This window comes from Schistocerca piceifrons, chromosome 11 (assembly GCF_021461385.2).
Source record: "Schistocerca piceifrons isolate TAMUIC-IGC-003096 chromosome 11, iqSchPice1.1, whole genome shotgun sequence".
In the NCBI taxonomy this organism is placed as follows: domain Eukaryota; kingdom Metazoa; phylum Arthropoda; class Insecta; order Orthoptera; family Acrididae; genus Schistocerca; species Schistocerca piceifrons.
This window is the reverse complement of record NC_060148.1, coordinates 20,120,832-20,136,018: the sequence shown is the minus strand read 5'-3', so window position 1 is coordinate 20,136,018 and position 15,187 is coordinate 20,120,832. Positions and strand designations below refer to the sequence as shown.

At 45.3% G+C, this 15,187-nt stretch overlaps 1 protein-coding gene across 1 annotated transcript in view; it reads left to right on the top strand.

The window, feature by feature from the left end:
• Positions 1 to 15,187, top strand: part of LOC124720067 (ankyrin-2-like) — a 60,312-nt gene that overhangs the window by 11,187 nt on the left and 33,938 nt on the right. The window contains exon 2 of the mRNA XM_047245334.1: positions 7,799 to 8,375. Coding sequence (XP_047101290.1) covers positions 7,810 to 8,375 — 566 coding nt within the window. The 5' untranslated portion in view covers positions 7,799 to 7,809. The remainder of the gene's footprint in view (positions 1 to 7,798; positions 8,376 to 15,187) is intronic.

Sequence of the window (15,187 nt, the reverse complement as noted above, 5' to 3'; positions counted from 1 at the left end):
AATTACTGGTTATGGTACAGTAAAAACTTTCGAGAAACTCTCTTCAGTCAGAGACAATACTACCATTTCTAGACGACACTTTTCCTTTGCACAGAAAAGGGCTTATTCTGAATTTCTCTAGCACAAATGGCAACTACAACTTCCGCACGTTAAGCCGGTTTTTGTTCAAATGGTTCAAATGGCTCTGAGCGCTATGGGACTTAACATCTGAGGTCATCAGTCCCCTAGAACTTAGAACTACTTAAACCTAACTAACCTAAGGACATCACACACATCCATGCCCGAGGCAGGATTCGAACCTGCGGCCGTAGCGGTCGCGCGGTTCCAGACTGTAGCGCCTAGAACCGCTCGGCCACTCCGGCCGTCCCGGTTTTTGTGATCTCATCTCTGGCTGCTTGGTTAGTTGTGTTCTTAAAGCACGGGGTCTCCTATAGCGTAAATTATCGGCAAGTAGACCCCTTTAGAGTCCTTCGATCACTCTTCTACATCTTGTTTCAAAAGTTACAATCCTAATTCGTGCAGATGTAGTTCTCTGGCATTTTACTATTTCCCCTCATTCTGCTGAGGCGCATCCATCTTGAACTCTGTGTGAAGCAGACTGTAGACCATACACAGTGGCCGCCACCTCGTGTCCCTGTTTGTAGATTCTGTCCTGGACATTCGCTCTACAGCATCCACGCCTCCCTCTGTGCAGTTACAGGTTTATGTGGGTTTTCTTCTTTGCTGCATCAGCTTCTATTCCTGGCAGGAAATTTTTCTTCAGTTCTTCCTGTGCGACGCTAGAGACAACTGTTACTGGAGTCCCCTTAATCGATGAATCTGCGAATGCAAACTTGCAGGAATACACGTCTCTGCCTGCTGTCGTCTTCTTGCGGTGTGCGTTTTCTGTAGGTTTTGAAAGTCCTAATCGAGATAAACTTTTCTTGAAGTGTATCCCCCGATTTTGCAGAAGTGTAGAAGTAGTGTGTCGGGACGATGCAACCTGTATTCTTTATTGGCTCCATCAGCCTCTTCACAATCTCAAAAGAACCTCTGCAGCAGGTCTACTGTCTCCTGCAGCATAGATTTTCACTTTTATTATTTTCGTTATTCACCCGCGGTACTGAAAATTCTAGTAGGTATGTCCTATTTCCAAGGCTTGTCTTTGGTTCAAATGGCGCTGAGCACTATGGGACTTAACTTCTGACGTCATCAGTCCCCTAGAACTTAGAACTACTTAAACCTAAGGACACCACACACACCCATGCCCGAGGCAGGATTCGAACCTGCGACCGTAGCTGTCGCGCGGTTCTGGACTGTAGCGCCTAGGCTTGTCTTTGAGAGAAACTTGAATTGAGGGACGACCTCTGAAAAGACGTAACATTTTGAGGTCCACCTTGTGCGAATATTCCTTTCAGTTGTTCAAATACCGTAACAGATAACGAGGTAAACTGCCATTAAATTAAAAATTCCCAACAAAGCATATATTTCAGAATCGCTAACAGCAGATTCATTTTTTCATTCAGATTCTTCAATAATTGTACGGTCAGCAATTTTCCGAACTATTTCGGGAGTGAAAAATTTCTTCAGCGATTCACACATACTAGTTGCTTTACCAGTGCTAGTTATTCCCTGATGTTTATGGACTAAGTTGACAAAATCACTTTAAATATTCCTAAGAGTTTCCTCAGAATATACTCAACCACAACTTGTAGCATATTTGGAGTGTTACCTCTGTGGATTGTTTCTTTGTCCTCCATATCTTCTTTATTTGAATTCTCTTCAACTTCTGTGTAATTGAAATCACTTGAATCTGATAGTGTTTCATCTACAAGAAGTTCAGCGAGAATTTCCGCCTCGTTCAGGTATCTATGACTCCTTGTAGGAAATCTTCCTCAAAAGAAACACGTTTCCTCTACTGTGACAAACTGCTAATACTAATGGTTAGTGTATACATCAACCATGGAAATGAAACTAGACGACTAGAAGTTCAACGATGCGCCATGAAACTTGCATTCTGAGTTGCCAAATGAAATTTAGACCGAATTATAATGATGATCACAGCTGGCGCCAATACAGTGGAAAATATGCCCTTGAGCACAAAAGTTAAATTTCTGTCGTTATGATTTGATATTTTCAAATGGGAGGACTGGCGATCTGTTATGTTAAAATGTATGGATAAAAATCATATTTCAAGATCGCTTAAGCTCCTTCACTGATTACTAGTTTCAGATCATTGACGAGCCATTTTCATATCTAAAATAAAAAAAGCATAAAGAGGTGAACAGCAGTATATGTCTTCTGTTTAAACTTCCGTTCTGTGATACCTACCAGTAAAAGGTACTAGTTCGTTATGTGTCCATCAACCACCAGGCATTACACAGCATTATAATGTCTTGAGCTGAATCGCTCTTGGCTGTCAGGCACGAACTGGAAAATTTTATAGAGCGTGGCATAAGTAATGACATACGAAGTGCACCTGGTAAGTGGTGTAAAGCTTTAATCTCAGCTAGTGCTTGATTTGTAAACAAAGAGGTTCTGATAGTGAGACCTTCCAGGGTGGGAGTGAGGGGGGGGGGGATGGGGTGTGTTACTGAAATCTAGACTTGTTGAAACTTTATTTTAACGCTTTTCTGCGCATTTTAAAGTGTCCATACAACATCTGTACTCGTAAATTATTTTTTGCTCCTCCTATATCTACAGGGTGGTCCATTGACCATGACCGAGCCAAATATCTCACGAAATAAGCATCAAACGAAAAAACTACAAAGAACGAAACTCGTCTAGATTGAAGGGGGAAACCAGATGGCGCTATGGTTGGCCCGCTAGATGGCGCTGCCATAGGTCAAACGGATATCAACTGTGTTTTTTAAAATAGGAACCCCCAGTTTTTATCACGTGTTCGTGTAGGACGTAAGGAAATATGAATGTTTTAGTTGGACCACTTTTTTCGCTTTGTGGTAGATGGCGCTGTAATAGTCACAAACGTATAAGTTCGTGGTATCACATAACATTCCGCCAGTGCGGACGGTATTTGCTTCGTGATTTATTACCCATGTTAACATGGACCGTTTACCAATTTTGGAAAAGGTCGATATCGTGTTGATGTATGGCTATTGTGATCAAAATGCCCAACGCGCGTGTGCTATGTATGCTGCTCGGTATCCTGGACGACATCATCCAAGTGTCTGGACCGTTCGCCGGATAGTTACGTTATTTAAGGAAACAGGAAGTGTTCAGCCACATGTGAAACGTCATCCACGACCTGCAACAAATGATGATGCCCAAGTAGGTGTTTTAGCTGCTGTCGCGGCTAATCCGCACATCAGTAGCAGACAAGTTGTGCGGGAATCGGGAGTCTCAAAAACGTCGGTGTTGAGAATGCTACATCAACATCGATTGCACCCGTACCATATTTCTATGCACCAGGAATTGCATGGCGACGACTTTGAACGTCGTGTGCAGTTCTGCCACTGGGCACAAGAGAAATTACCGGACGATGACAGATTTTTTGCACGCGTTCTGTTTAGCGACGAAGCGTCATTCACCAACAGCGGTAACGTAAACCGGCATAATATGCACTATTGGGCAACGGAAAATCCACGATGGCTGTGGAACATCAGCGACCTTGGCGGGTTAATGTATGGTGCGGCATTATGGGAGGAAGGATAACTGGCCCCCATTTTATCGATGGCAATCTAAATGGTGCAATGTGTGCCGATTTCCTACGTAATGTTCTACCGATGATACTACAAGATGTTTCACTGCATGACAGAATGGTGATGTACTTCCAACATGATGGATGTCCGGCACATAGCTCGCGTGCGGTTGAAGCGGTATTGAATAGCATATTTCGTGACAGGTGGATTGGCCGTCGAAGCACCATACCGTGGCCCGCACGTTCACCGGATCTGACGTCCCCGGATTTCTTTCTGTGGGCAAAGTTGAAGGATATTTGCTATCGTGATCCACCGACAACGCCTGACAACATGCGTCAGCGCATTGTCAATTAAGGAAGGCGAACTACTCGCTGTTGAGAGGAATGTCGTTAAACGTATTGCTAATTGCATTGAGGTTGACAGACATCATTTTGAGCATTTATTGCATTAATGTGGTATTTACGGGTAATCACGCTGTAACAGTATGTGTTCTCAGAAATAAGTCCACAAAGGTACATGTATCACGTTGGAACAACCGAAATAAAATGTTCAAACTTACCTACGTTCTGTATTTTAATTTAAAAAACCTACCTGTTACCAACTGTTCGTCTAAAATTGTGAGCCATATGTTTGTGACTATTACAGAGCCATTTATCACAAAGCGAAAAAAGCGGTCCAACTAAAACACATTTCTTTACGTACTACTCGAATATGTAATAAAAAATGGGGGTTCCCATTTAAAAAACCGCAGTTGATATCCGTTTGACCCATGGCAGCCCCATGTAGCGGACCAACCACAGCTCCATCTGGTTTCCCCCTTCAAGCCAGACGAGTTTCGTTCTTTGTAGTTTTTTCGTTTGACGCTTATTTCGTGAGATATGTGAATTTGTTTGGCCTTCCGTTTTATGAAAATGTTAATGCACCGATATACGCTGTATTTAGCATTGTTTTGGTTTATTTCCAGTGCAAGTAGCTTAGACATTCTAAATAAAGATATTTATGGAATTTTCTGTCGTTTCATGGACGAACAGAGACATATTACAGACTTGATTACAAAGTGTTAATGTTCCACAATGCTGTGGAAGACCAATACTGTGTATTCCGGTTATCTGGAAATAATAAAAAAAATTAAAACGTTTCCACAGAAGGACTCATACCCACGATCCTGACATTATTGTTCTACACTGTTCCCCCGGTGCCGGCCAGGGTGGCCGAGCGGTTCTAGGCGCTACAGTCTGGAACCGCGTGACCGCTGCGGTCGCAGGTTCGCATCCTGCCTCAGCCATTGGTGTGTGCGATGTCCTTAGGTTAGTTAGGTTTAAGTAGCTGTAAGTTCTAGGGGACTGATGACGCCACAAGTTAAGTCCCATAGTGCTCAGAGCGATTTGAACCATTTGTTCCCCCCGCGCCAATTGCCGCCAGGGAACAAGGCTAACATAAATGGTTCACGGGTCCGCCGAGACATGTCACAGTGCGCTTGGCCCTAGGAGCTGCTCCGTCGGTCATTTTCATATGCGGCCGAGGCCTGCACATACAGTTATGGGACGACGTCGGCGTTGACGTACAGCCGCGGTCCCCCCTGTCACTCAGGTATCTGTGTGTGTGTGTGTGTGTGTGTGTGTGTGTGTGTGTGTGTCTTTCTGTGTGTTGTGTCTATCTCTGTGTGTGTGTGTGTGTGTGTGTGTGTGTGTGTGTGTGTGTCTCTCTCTCTCTCTCTCTCTGTGTTCTGTGTCTGTGTGTTGTGTCTCTATCTATGTGTGTTGTGTCTCTATCTATGTGTGTGTGTGTGTGTGTGTGTGTGTGTGTGTCTTTCTGTGTGATGTGTGTCTGTCTCTGTGTGTGTGTGTGTGTGTGTGTGTGTGTGTGTGTGTGTGTGTGTGTGTGTGTGTCTCTGTGTGTCTTTCTGTGTGTGTGTGTGTGTGTGTGTGTGTGTGTGTGTGTGTGTGTGTGTCTTTCTGTGTGTGTGTGTGTCTCTGTGTGTCTTTCTGTGTGTGTGTGTGTCTGTCTCTGTCTCTGTGTGTGTCTTTCTGTGTGTGTGTCTCTGTGTGTCTTTCTGTGTGTGTGTGTCTGTCTCTGTCTCTGTGTGTGTCTTTCTGTGTGTGTGTCTCTGTGTGTCTTTCTGTGTGTGTGTGTCTGTCTCTGTCTCTGTGTGTGTCTTTCTGTGTGTGTGTGTGTGTGTGTGTGTGTGTGTGTCTGTCTCTGTCTCTGTCTCTGTGTGTGTCTTTCTGTGTGTGTGTGTGTCTCTGTGTGTCTTTCTGTGTGTGTGTGTGTGTCTCTGTCTCTGTGTGTGTCTTTCTGTGTGTGTGTCTCTGTGTGTCTTTCTGTGTGTGTGTGTCTGTCTCTGTCTCTGTGTGTGTCTTTCTGTGTGTGTGTCTCTGTGTGTCTTTCTGTGTGTGTGTGTCTGTCTCTGTCTCTGTGTGTGTCTTTCTGTGTGTGTGTGTGTGTGTGTGTGTGTGTGTGTCTGTCTCTGTCTCTGTCTCTGTGTGTGTCTTTCTGTGTGTGTGTCTCTGTGTGTCTTTCTGTGTGTGTGTGTCTGTCTCTGTCTCTGTGTGTGTCTTTCTGTGTGTGTGTCTCTGTGTGTCTTTCTGTGTGTGTGTGTCTGTCTCTGTCTCTGTGTGTGTCTTTCTGTGTGTGTGTCTCTGTGTGTCTTTCTGTGTGTGTGTGTCTGTCTCTGTGTGTGTCTTTCTGTGTGTGTGTGTGTGTGTGTGTGTGTGTGTGTGTGTGTGTGCAGACAGCAGGGCCACTCAGGCCAGGACGGGCAGCAGCAGCAGGGGTGAGCGCCTCCGCCAGCCTTCTGCCTGTGTCAGCTTCGCAGCCGTGGTGTCTCAGCCCTGCTGCTGGCTCACTGGTCCCTGTCCTGCACCCACTGTGTGATTCTGTCTCGTTTGTGTGCGACCACCCGTTTCACTTTTCAGAGGTGGAGTAGTCAGTTTGCTTCAGCTGTAAAAAGTCAGCGTAACAAACTGTCGTAAGCGTAGGCTGCACATCAGGCAACAGCCAGCGAGATGTATAGCTTCCGCATGTCAGGTCTTATTTGTTTAATCTTCCATTAAAATGTCTTCGGTTCACATGAGTAGCGGATCGATTTACGGTGTTGTCTTTCGGAAAAGGGAGCGCACCACTGTTGGTCGAAAATCGTCTCTCAGCTGCACAGACATCAGATGCTGGGTGTCGCGTTACGTCCAGTGCCTTACATAGATAGTCCTGGACTGTACAAAGAAACTCTCACTACAGAACAGTAGAAACGTAACACTAAACCGATAAGAGCACTCACAGTATATCAGTCTACACCGTTGAAAATCTTCCACTATTTTAGATACATATACAGCTTGTCTTGATGTAACCACAATCCTTGAGCGAACAATTAATTGTACAAGTGTAGAAAAATAAGAAAACGTCGAACATAAATAAACTCCTCAAGTACTATGAGTTTGGCTCCATGAAGGAAGCCACATATTATGGACTACAAAGTTCCAAACCGGTGTAATACCATCTAGTCATCTGCCAAAAGTACTTTCGTCTGTGTGTAGTGCCTGTGTGAAAATCACCTGGAACTGCAAATATGTGCAACATGCCATTAAATGGCAAGGTCTCGTGGCAATAGAGCTAACAGTACCTTTAGTACACTAACCGACACGTTATGACATCCAGTCGGTGAACTGGGTCCTGTGTTAGAGCAGTAGTGTTCCTGAGCATGCGTAACACGTCACTGGAAGGCGTGAGATAATGAATCAGAAAAATCTCACCAGTCACAAGTTTGCGAGTTCCATATGATTGTGTCGGAAAATGTGTGATCTGACACTGAGATAGAAACAATTTGCTATGTTTATCTTCTTTCGGTGTTTTGTAAATTTCCCATGTGGACAACAAGGAGTAAAATTTTAAACAGTGAAAACAACGTCCATTTAATGCTAATGTGTATATATAAAGTAAGTAGTCCACTGATTGTTTGGCAGTGGGTCTCCAGTCTCTGATTCCTCACTTTCCACTGTATTCAGCAATGGCATCAGTCTATCATACCAAGAATATGACGGTGCTGTAACTGACAGATGATGCCCACATTTATCAACCGATACTTGAGACTGGTCTGCCTGTTGCTTGTAGAAGTATCGAGAGTCATCTGTAAGCTCAAAGGGCTGCTCGGTAATGCCATGTTTCAGAATCATCCGCAATGGAAGCAGTTAAGGACGTAAAGAAGTCGATGGCCGTGAACCTGGGCGACCTCATGGATGCTGGGGACGACGCCATGGTCATACTCGTGGCAGGCGACACACGGCTGGTGGTGCACAGGGCCGTCCTGGTGGACAGGAGCCCCGTGTTCGAGGCCATGTTCGCCCACGACACCCTCGAGGCCAGCAGCGGCGCGGTGAGCATCCTGGACGTGGGGGGCCCGGTGCTGAGGCAACTGGTCTCCTACCTGTACACCCTGCAGGCCCCCCAGCTGCCCAGCGCGGCCCCCGAGCTGCTGGCCACAGCGGACAAGTACGGGCTGTTGAGCCTGAAGGCGGAGTGCGAGCGGCAGGTGGCCGCCCAGCTGACCGTGGAGACCGCGGCGGCTGCAGCCACCCTCGCGGTCCGCCACTCCTGCAGTGACCTCAGGCAGGCCGCACTTGCCTTCATCAAGTCCTGTCCGTTCGAGGTGATGGCCACTCAGGGATGGGCAGATGCCATGCGGAAGCAGCCGGAAGACCTAATTGAAGTCAGTCGGCTGCTGTACGATCCACCGCCACAAACCAGGTAAGCATTAGGCAACCCACTCATTTGTGTCTCTCAGTTCTGCATGTGTCTGTATTTCCGAGTGTACAGTTTTTGCCACTGAGTTTCCTTAGCTGTGTCTGCTGTAAAATACACTATCATAGACTGTCATTTCCTGATACTTGGTGGTGCTATCATTGCCCTCTTGTAGTAGGTTCACTGAATCCCTGAACTGAACCCAGTTCACTACCAGATCTACATATACATCTACATCCATACTCCGCAAGCCACCTGACGGTGTGTGGCGGAGGGTACCCTGAGTACCTCTATCGGTTATCCCTTCTATTCCAGTCTCGTTCGTGGAAAGAAGGATTGTCGGTATGCTTCTGTGTGGGCTCCAAGCTCTCTGATTTTATCCTCATAGTCTCCTCACAAGATATACGTAGGAGGAAGCAATATACTGCTTGACTCTTCGGTGAAGGTATGTTCTCGAAACTTCAACAAAAGCCCGTACAGAGCTACTGAGCGTCTCTCCTGCAGAGTCTTCCACTGGAGTTTATCTGTCATCTCCGTAACGCTTTCGCGATTACTAAATGATCCTGTAACGAAGCGCGCTGCTCTCCGTTGGATCTCCTCTATCTCTTCTATCAACCCTATCTGGTACGGATCCCACACTGCTGAGCAGTATTCGAGCAGTGGGCGAACAAGCGTACTGTAACCTACTTCCTTTGTTTTCGGATTGCATTTCCTTAGGATTCTTCCAACGAATCTCAGTCTGGCATCTGCTTTACCGACGATCAACTTTATATGATCATTCCATTTTAAATCACTCCTAATGTGTACTCCCAGATAATTTATGGAATTAACTGCTTCCAGTTGCTGACCTGCTATTTTGTAGCTAAATGATAAGGGATCTATCTTTCTATGTATTCGCAGCACATTACACTTGCCTACATTGAGATTCAATTGCCATTCCCTGCACCATGCGTCAATTCGCTGCAGATCCTGATGCATTTCAGTACAATTTTCCATTGTTACAACCCCTCGATACACCACAGCATCATCTGCAAAAAGCCTCAGTGAACTTCCGATGTCATCCACAAGGTACGTTAGCTAACAAAAATCATTAAAGAGACAATTGGTAGACACTATTCTGTTGCACTACATGTGTACAAAAGTGGGTCCTTAGGTTTTAACGTCAAGTGTCAGGACAAACGATACATTCACTGTGTGAATACAGCGTAAACCCTTCTTCTGTGGACATAAAGCTGTATTGGCCATCACAGGCTCAGACACAGTGACCTGTTTAGTTTTAAACCAACAGACTTTATGGGTTGCTGTAGGCCTGTTTAGATAAAGTAGCGTTTAAAGTTGTTCTGTGCCTCTGTGTCCGATGACAACAAGATACCTTCGAATAGTGCCACGCTGCATAAAGTCAAGGTCCAAGTGTGTCACTTATAGCTGATACCTTAAACAAGATAGTGCACTGCAGCATGGTTCAAGGAGGGCTCGAATATATACAATATCTTTTTAATTGCTGTTGATCTGTGGAATTTTTTTCGTCTAGTAAAGCAGACTGTCAGAGTAATTACTATTCACACCTCAGTACTATAGCTTTTTCTGTTGCGTAGTTGTCTGTCACTTTATTGCGTGTTTTTGGTACTTGCATTGTTTAATTCATAGATTTCGGGCGTATTATAGTATTTGAGAGTTGTAGCATCGCGTTTTAGTACCTGAATAGTGTAAATTCGCGTAGTCGTTTGTCTACTGTTTTTGTTTTGAACGGCCAGTGTCGGTTGGTCGCAGTCAGTGTGCTCCCTGCCGCCGTTGGATAAGCAGCTGCAGCAGCAAGTCGTATACTCCTAGCTCACCCATTTGCTACATAGTTTAATTCTTAATTTCTTTGCGTGTTTTTGGTACTTGCATTGTTTAATTCATAAATTTCGGGCGTATTATAGTATTTGAGAGTGTAGCATCGTGTTTTAGTACCTGAATAGTGTAATTTCGCTTAGTCTCCTTCCGCCGCCGAGCAGTGTCAGCAGTGCGCAAGTAGCAGCATTACTGCATTTACTAGGCAATCTTGTATTTTAATAACCGTTTAAATTTTGTCGATTTGTTTGCGCTCTCTGTAGATTACTTCAGACGTTCTTTGCAAAACAGTTTTTAGCATGGATAGGGACTGCAACTGCTGTGTTCGGATGCAGGCTGAGTTGGCATCCCTTCGCTCCCAGCTTCAGGCAGTGTTGGCTTCGGTCACACAGCTTGAGGCTGTTGCCAATGGGCATCACTGTGGGGGTCCGGATGGGGGTTTGTCGGGGACGGCCAGCTCGTCCCACGCATCCCCTGATCGGACTAAGACTGTGGTTGCCCGGGATACTGCCCGCATTGAGGCTGATCCCTCACCTGTGGTAGAGTGGGAGGTCGTTTCAAGGTGTGGCAGGGGGCGAAAGACATTCCGGAGGGCTGAACGGAAAGCCTCTCCAGTTTGTCTGACGAACCGGTTTCAGGCTCTGTCTCAGGCTGATACTGATCTTCGGCCTGACATGGCTGCTTGTCCTGTTCCAGAGGTTGCCCCTCAGTCTGCAAGATCCGGGCAGTCGCAGAGGGTGGGCTTACTGGTAGTTGGGAGCTCCAACGTCAGGCGCGTAATGGGGCCCCTTAGGGAAATGGCAGCAAGAGAGGGGAAGAAAACCAATGTGCACTCCGTGTGCATACCGGGGGGAGTCATTCCAGATGTGGAAAGGGTCCTTCCGGATGCCATGAAGGGTACAGGGTGCACCCATCTGCAGGTGGTCGCTCATGTCGGCACCAATGATGTGTGTCGCTATGGATCGGAGGAAATCCTCTCTGGCTTCCGGCGGCTATCTGATTTGGTGAAGACTGCCAGTCTCGCTAGCGGGATGAAAGCAGAGCTCACCATCTGCAGCATCGTCGACAGGACTGACTGCGGACCTTTGGTACAGAGCCGAGTGGAGGGTCTGAATCAGAGGCTGAGACGGTTCTGCGACCGTGTGGGCTGCAGATTCCTCGACTTGCGCCATAGGGTGGTGGGGTTTCGGGTTCCGCTGGATAGGTCAGGAGTCCACTACACGCAACAAGCGGCTACACGGGTAGCAGGGGTTGTGTGGCGTGGGCTGGGCGGTTTTTTAGGTTAGATGGCCTTGGGCAAGTACAGAAAGGGCAACAGCCTCAACGGGTGTGGGGCAAAGTCAGGACATGCGGGGACCAAGCAGCAATCGGTATTGTAATTGTCAACTGTCGAAGCTGCGTTGGTAAAGTACCGGAACTTCAAGCGCTGATAGAAAGCACCGAAGCTGAAATCGTTATAGGTACAGAAAGCTGGCTTAAGCCAGAGATAAATTCTGCCGAAATTTTTACAAAGGTACAGACGGTGTTTAGAAAGGATAGATTGCATGCAACCGGTGGTGGAGTGTTCGTCGCTGTTAGTAGTAGTTTATCCTGTAGTGAAGTAGAAGTGGATAGTTCCTGTGAATTATTATGGGTGGAGGTTACACTAAACAACCGAACTAGGCTAATAATTGGCTCCTTTTACCGACCTCCCGACTCAGCAACATTAGTGGCAGAACAACTGAGAGAAAATTTGGAATACATATCACATAAATTTTCTCAGCATGTTATAGTCTTAGGTGGAGATTTCAATTTACCAGATATAGACTGGGACACTCAGATGTTTAGGACGGGTGGTAGGGACAGAGCATCGAGTGACATTATACTGAGTGCACTATCCGAAAATTACGTCGAGCAATTAAACAGAGAACCGACTCGTGGAGATAACATCTTGGACCTACTGATAACAAACAGACCCGAACTTTTCGACTCTGTATGTACAGAACAGGGAATCAGTGATCATAAGGCCGTTGCAGCATCCCTGAATATGGAAGTTAATAGGAATATAAAAAAAAGGGACGAAGGTTTGTCTGTTTAGCAAGAGTAATAGAAGGCAGATTTCAGACTACCTAACAAATCAAAACGAAAATTTCTGTTCCGACACTGACAATGTTGAGTGTTTATGGAAAAAGTTCAAGGCAATCGTAAAATGCGTTTTAGACAGGTACGTGCCGAGTAAAACTGTGAGGGACGGGAAAAACCCACCGTGGTACAACAACAAAGTTAGGAAACTACTGCGAAAGCAAAGAGAGCTCCACTCCAAGTTTAATCGCAGCCAAAACCTCTCAGACAAACAGAAGCTAAACGATGTCAAAGTTAGCGTAAGGAGGGCTATGCGTGAAACGTTCATTGAATTCGAAAGTAAAATTCTATGTACCGACTTGACAGAAAATCCTAGGAAGTTCTGGTCTTACGTTAAATCAGTAAGTGGCTCGAAACAGCATATCCAGACACTACGGGATGATGATGGCACTGAAACAGAGGATGACACGCGTAAAGCTGAAATACTAAACACCTTTTTCCAAAGCTGTTTCACAGAGGAAGACCGCACTGCAGTTCCTTCTCTAAATCCTCGCACAAACGAAAAAATGGCTGACATCGAAATAAGTGTCCAAGGAATAGAAAAGCAACTGGAATCACTCAATAGAGGAAAGTCCACTGGACCTGACGGGATACCAATTCGATTCTACACAGAGTACGCGAAAGAACTTGCCCCCCTTCTAACAGCCGTGTACCGCAAGTCTCTAGAGGAACGGAGGGTTCCAAATGATTGGAAAAGAGCACAGATAGTCCCAGTCTTCAAGAAGGGTCGTCGAGCAGATGCGCAAAACTATAGACCTATATCTCTTACGTCGATCTCTTGTAGAATTTTAGAACATGTTTTTTGCTCGCGTATCATGTCATTTCTGGAAACCCAGAATCTACTATGTAGGAATCAACATGGATTCCGGAAACAGCGATCGTGTGAGACCCAACTCGCCTTATTTGTTCATGAGACCCAGAAAATATTAGATACAGGCTGCCAGGTAGATGCTATTTTTCTTGACTTCCGGAAGGCGTTCGATACAGTTCCGCACTGTCGCCTGATAAACAAAGTAAGAGCCTATGGAATATCAGACCAGCTGTGTGGCTGGATTGAAGAGTTTTTAGCAAACAGAACACAGCATGTTGTTATCAATGGAGAGACGTCTACAGACGTTAAAGTAACCTCTGGCGTGCCACAGGGGAGTGTTATGGGACCATTGCTTTTCGCAATATATATAAATGACTTAGTAGATAGTGTCGGAAGTTCCATGCGGCTTTTCGCGGATGATGCTGTAGTATACAGAGAAGTTGCTGCATTAGAAAATTGTAGCGAAATACAGGAAGATCTGCAGCGGATAGGCACTTGGTGCAGGGAGTGGCAACTGACCCTTAACATAGACAAATGTAATGTATTGCGAATACATAGAAAGAAGGATCCTTTATTGTATGATTATATGATAGCGGAACAAACACTGGTAGCAGTTACTTCTGTAAAATATCTGGGAGTATGCGTACGGAACGATTTGAAGTGGAATGATCATATAAAATTAATTGTTTGTAAGGCGGGTACCAGGTTGAGATTCATTGGGAGAGTGCTTAGAAAATGTAGTCCATCAACAAAGGAGGTGGCTTACAAAACACTCGTTCGACCTATACTTGAGTATTGCTCATCAGTGTGGGATCCGTACCAGGTCGGGTTGATGGAGGAGATAGAAAAGATCCAAAGAAGAGCGGCGCGTTTCGTCACCGGGTTATTTGGTAACCGTGATAGCGTTACGGAGATGTTTAATAAACTCAAGTGGCAGACTCTGCAAGAGAGGCGCTCTGCATCGCGGTGTAGCTTGCTGTCCAGGTTTCGAGAGGGTGCGTTTCTGGATGAGGTATCGAATATATTGCTTCCCCCTACTTATACCTCCCGAGGAGATCACGAATGTAAAATTAGAGAGATTAGAGCGCGCACGGAGGCTTTCAGACAGTCGTTCTTCCCGCGAACCATACGCGACTGGAACAGGAAAGGGAGGTAATGACAGTGGCACGTAAAGTGCCCTCCGCCACACACCGTTGGGTGGCTTGCGGAGTATCAATGTAGATGTAGATGTATTTCTAGATGCAAGCCATAAGTCAGTAGCTTTCCCAATTTAATTATTTGTTCTCTCCAAATCTGAACAGTACAAGGAAGATTTTGAACTACTTTAAAGGCACATTATACCAAAGAGTAATGGCTTGTTGTCAGGGCTTGTATGCAAGATGTTCAGAAAACCAGGCAAAGTAAGCATAGGTGCTCCAGTATATGGCTGCTCACACCTCATGCTCCGTGAGACCACCTCAGTGTTGAGTGTTCCCACATCATTTCGTTCTCTTCTCTGTTCAGCCATTATATAAATCTGATGCAGTACTTGGATACATTCCCTTCTATGAAACATAGAATAATATGCTTTACTGTGTGCTCAATCAATAGGCATCTAACGCCTGCTTGCGTATCTCAGTTGCTCTGTGGCTTTAGTACAGCCACCGAGCGAATACCACAGAATATCTTTCCACTGTGGCACTCCCTACAGCATTATCGATACTGTCTATTGATGTTGCTATTCCACCTCTGATAGTCTAAATATTAAAGAGTCTCTGAGACCAAAATTCCCTTGTTTCTGCACCATCTTACAGTTACACCTGTCTGTACAATTTTAGAAGCCATGAACACTGATAAATTTTCTTTTATTTTTCATCTGTATTTTGGAATTTATGCAATATCTTTTGTGCTATTTGACATACTGGAAACCTTGTTTTGAGATGCCACTACCTGCATTCCCTTGACCAATTGTAATGAACTTATAGCCTATACTGTAAATCATTCAGTGTGTTTCTCTTTTGTTCAATAGAAATCAAAATGAAAATTCATGTTTCATTAATGAACATATTACAGT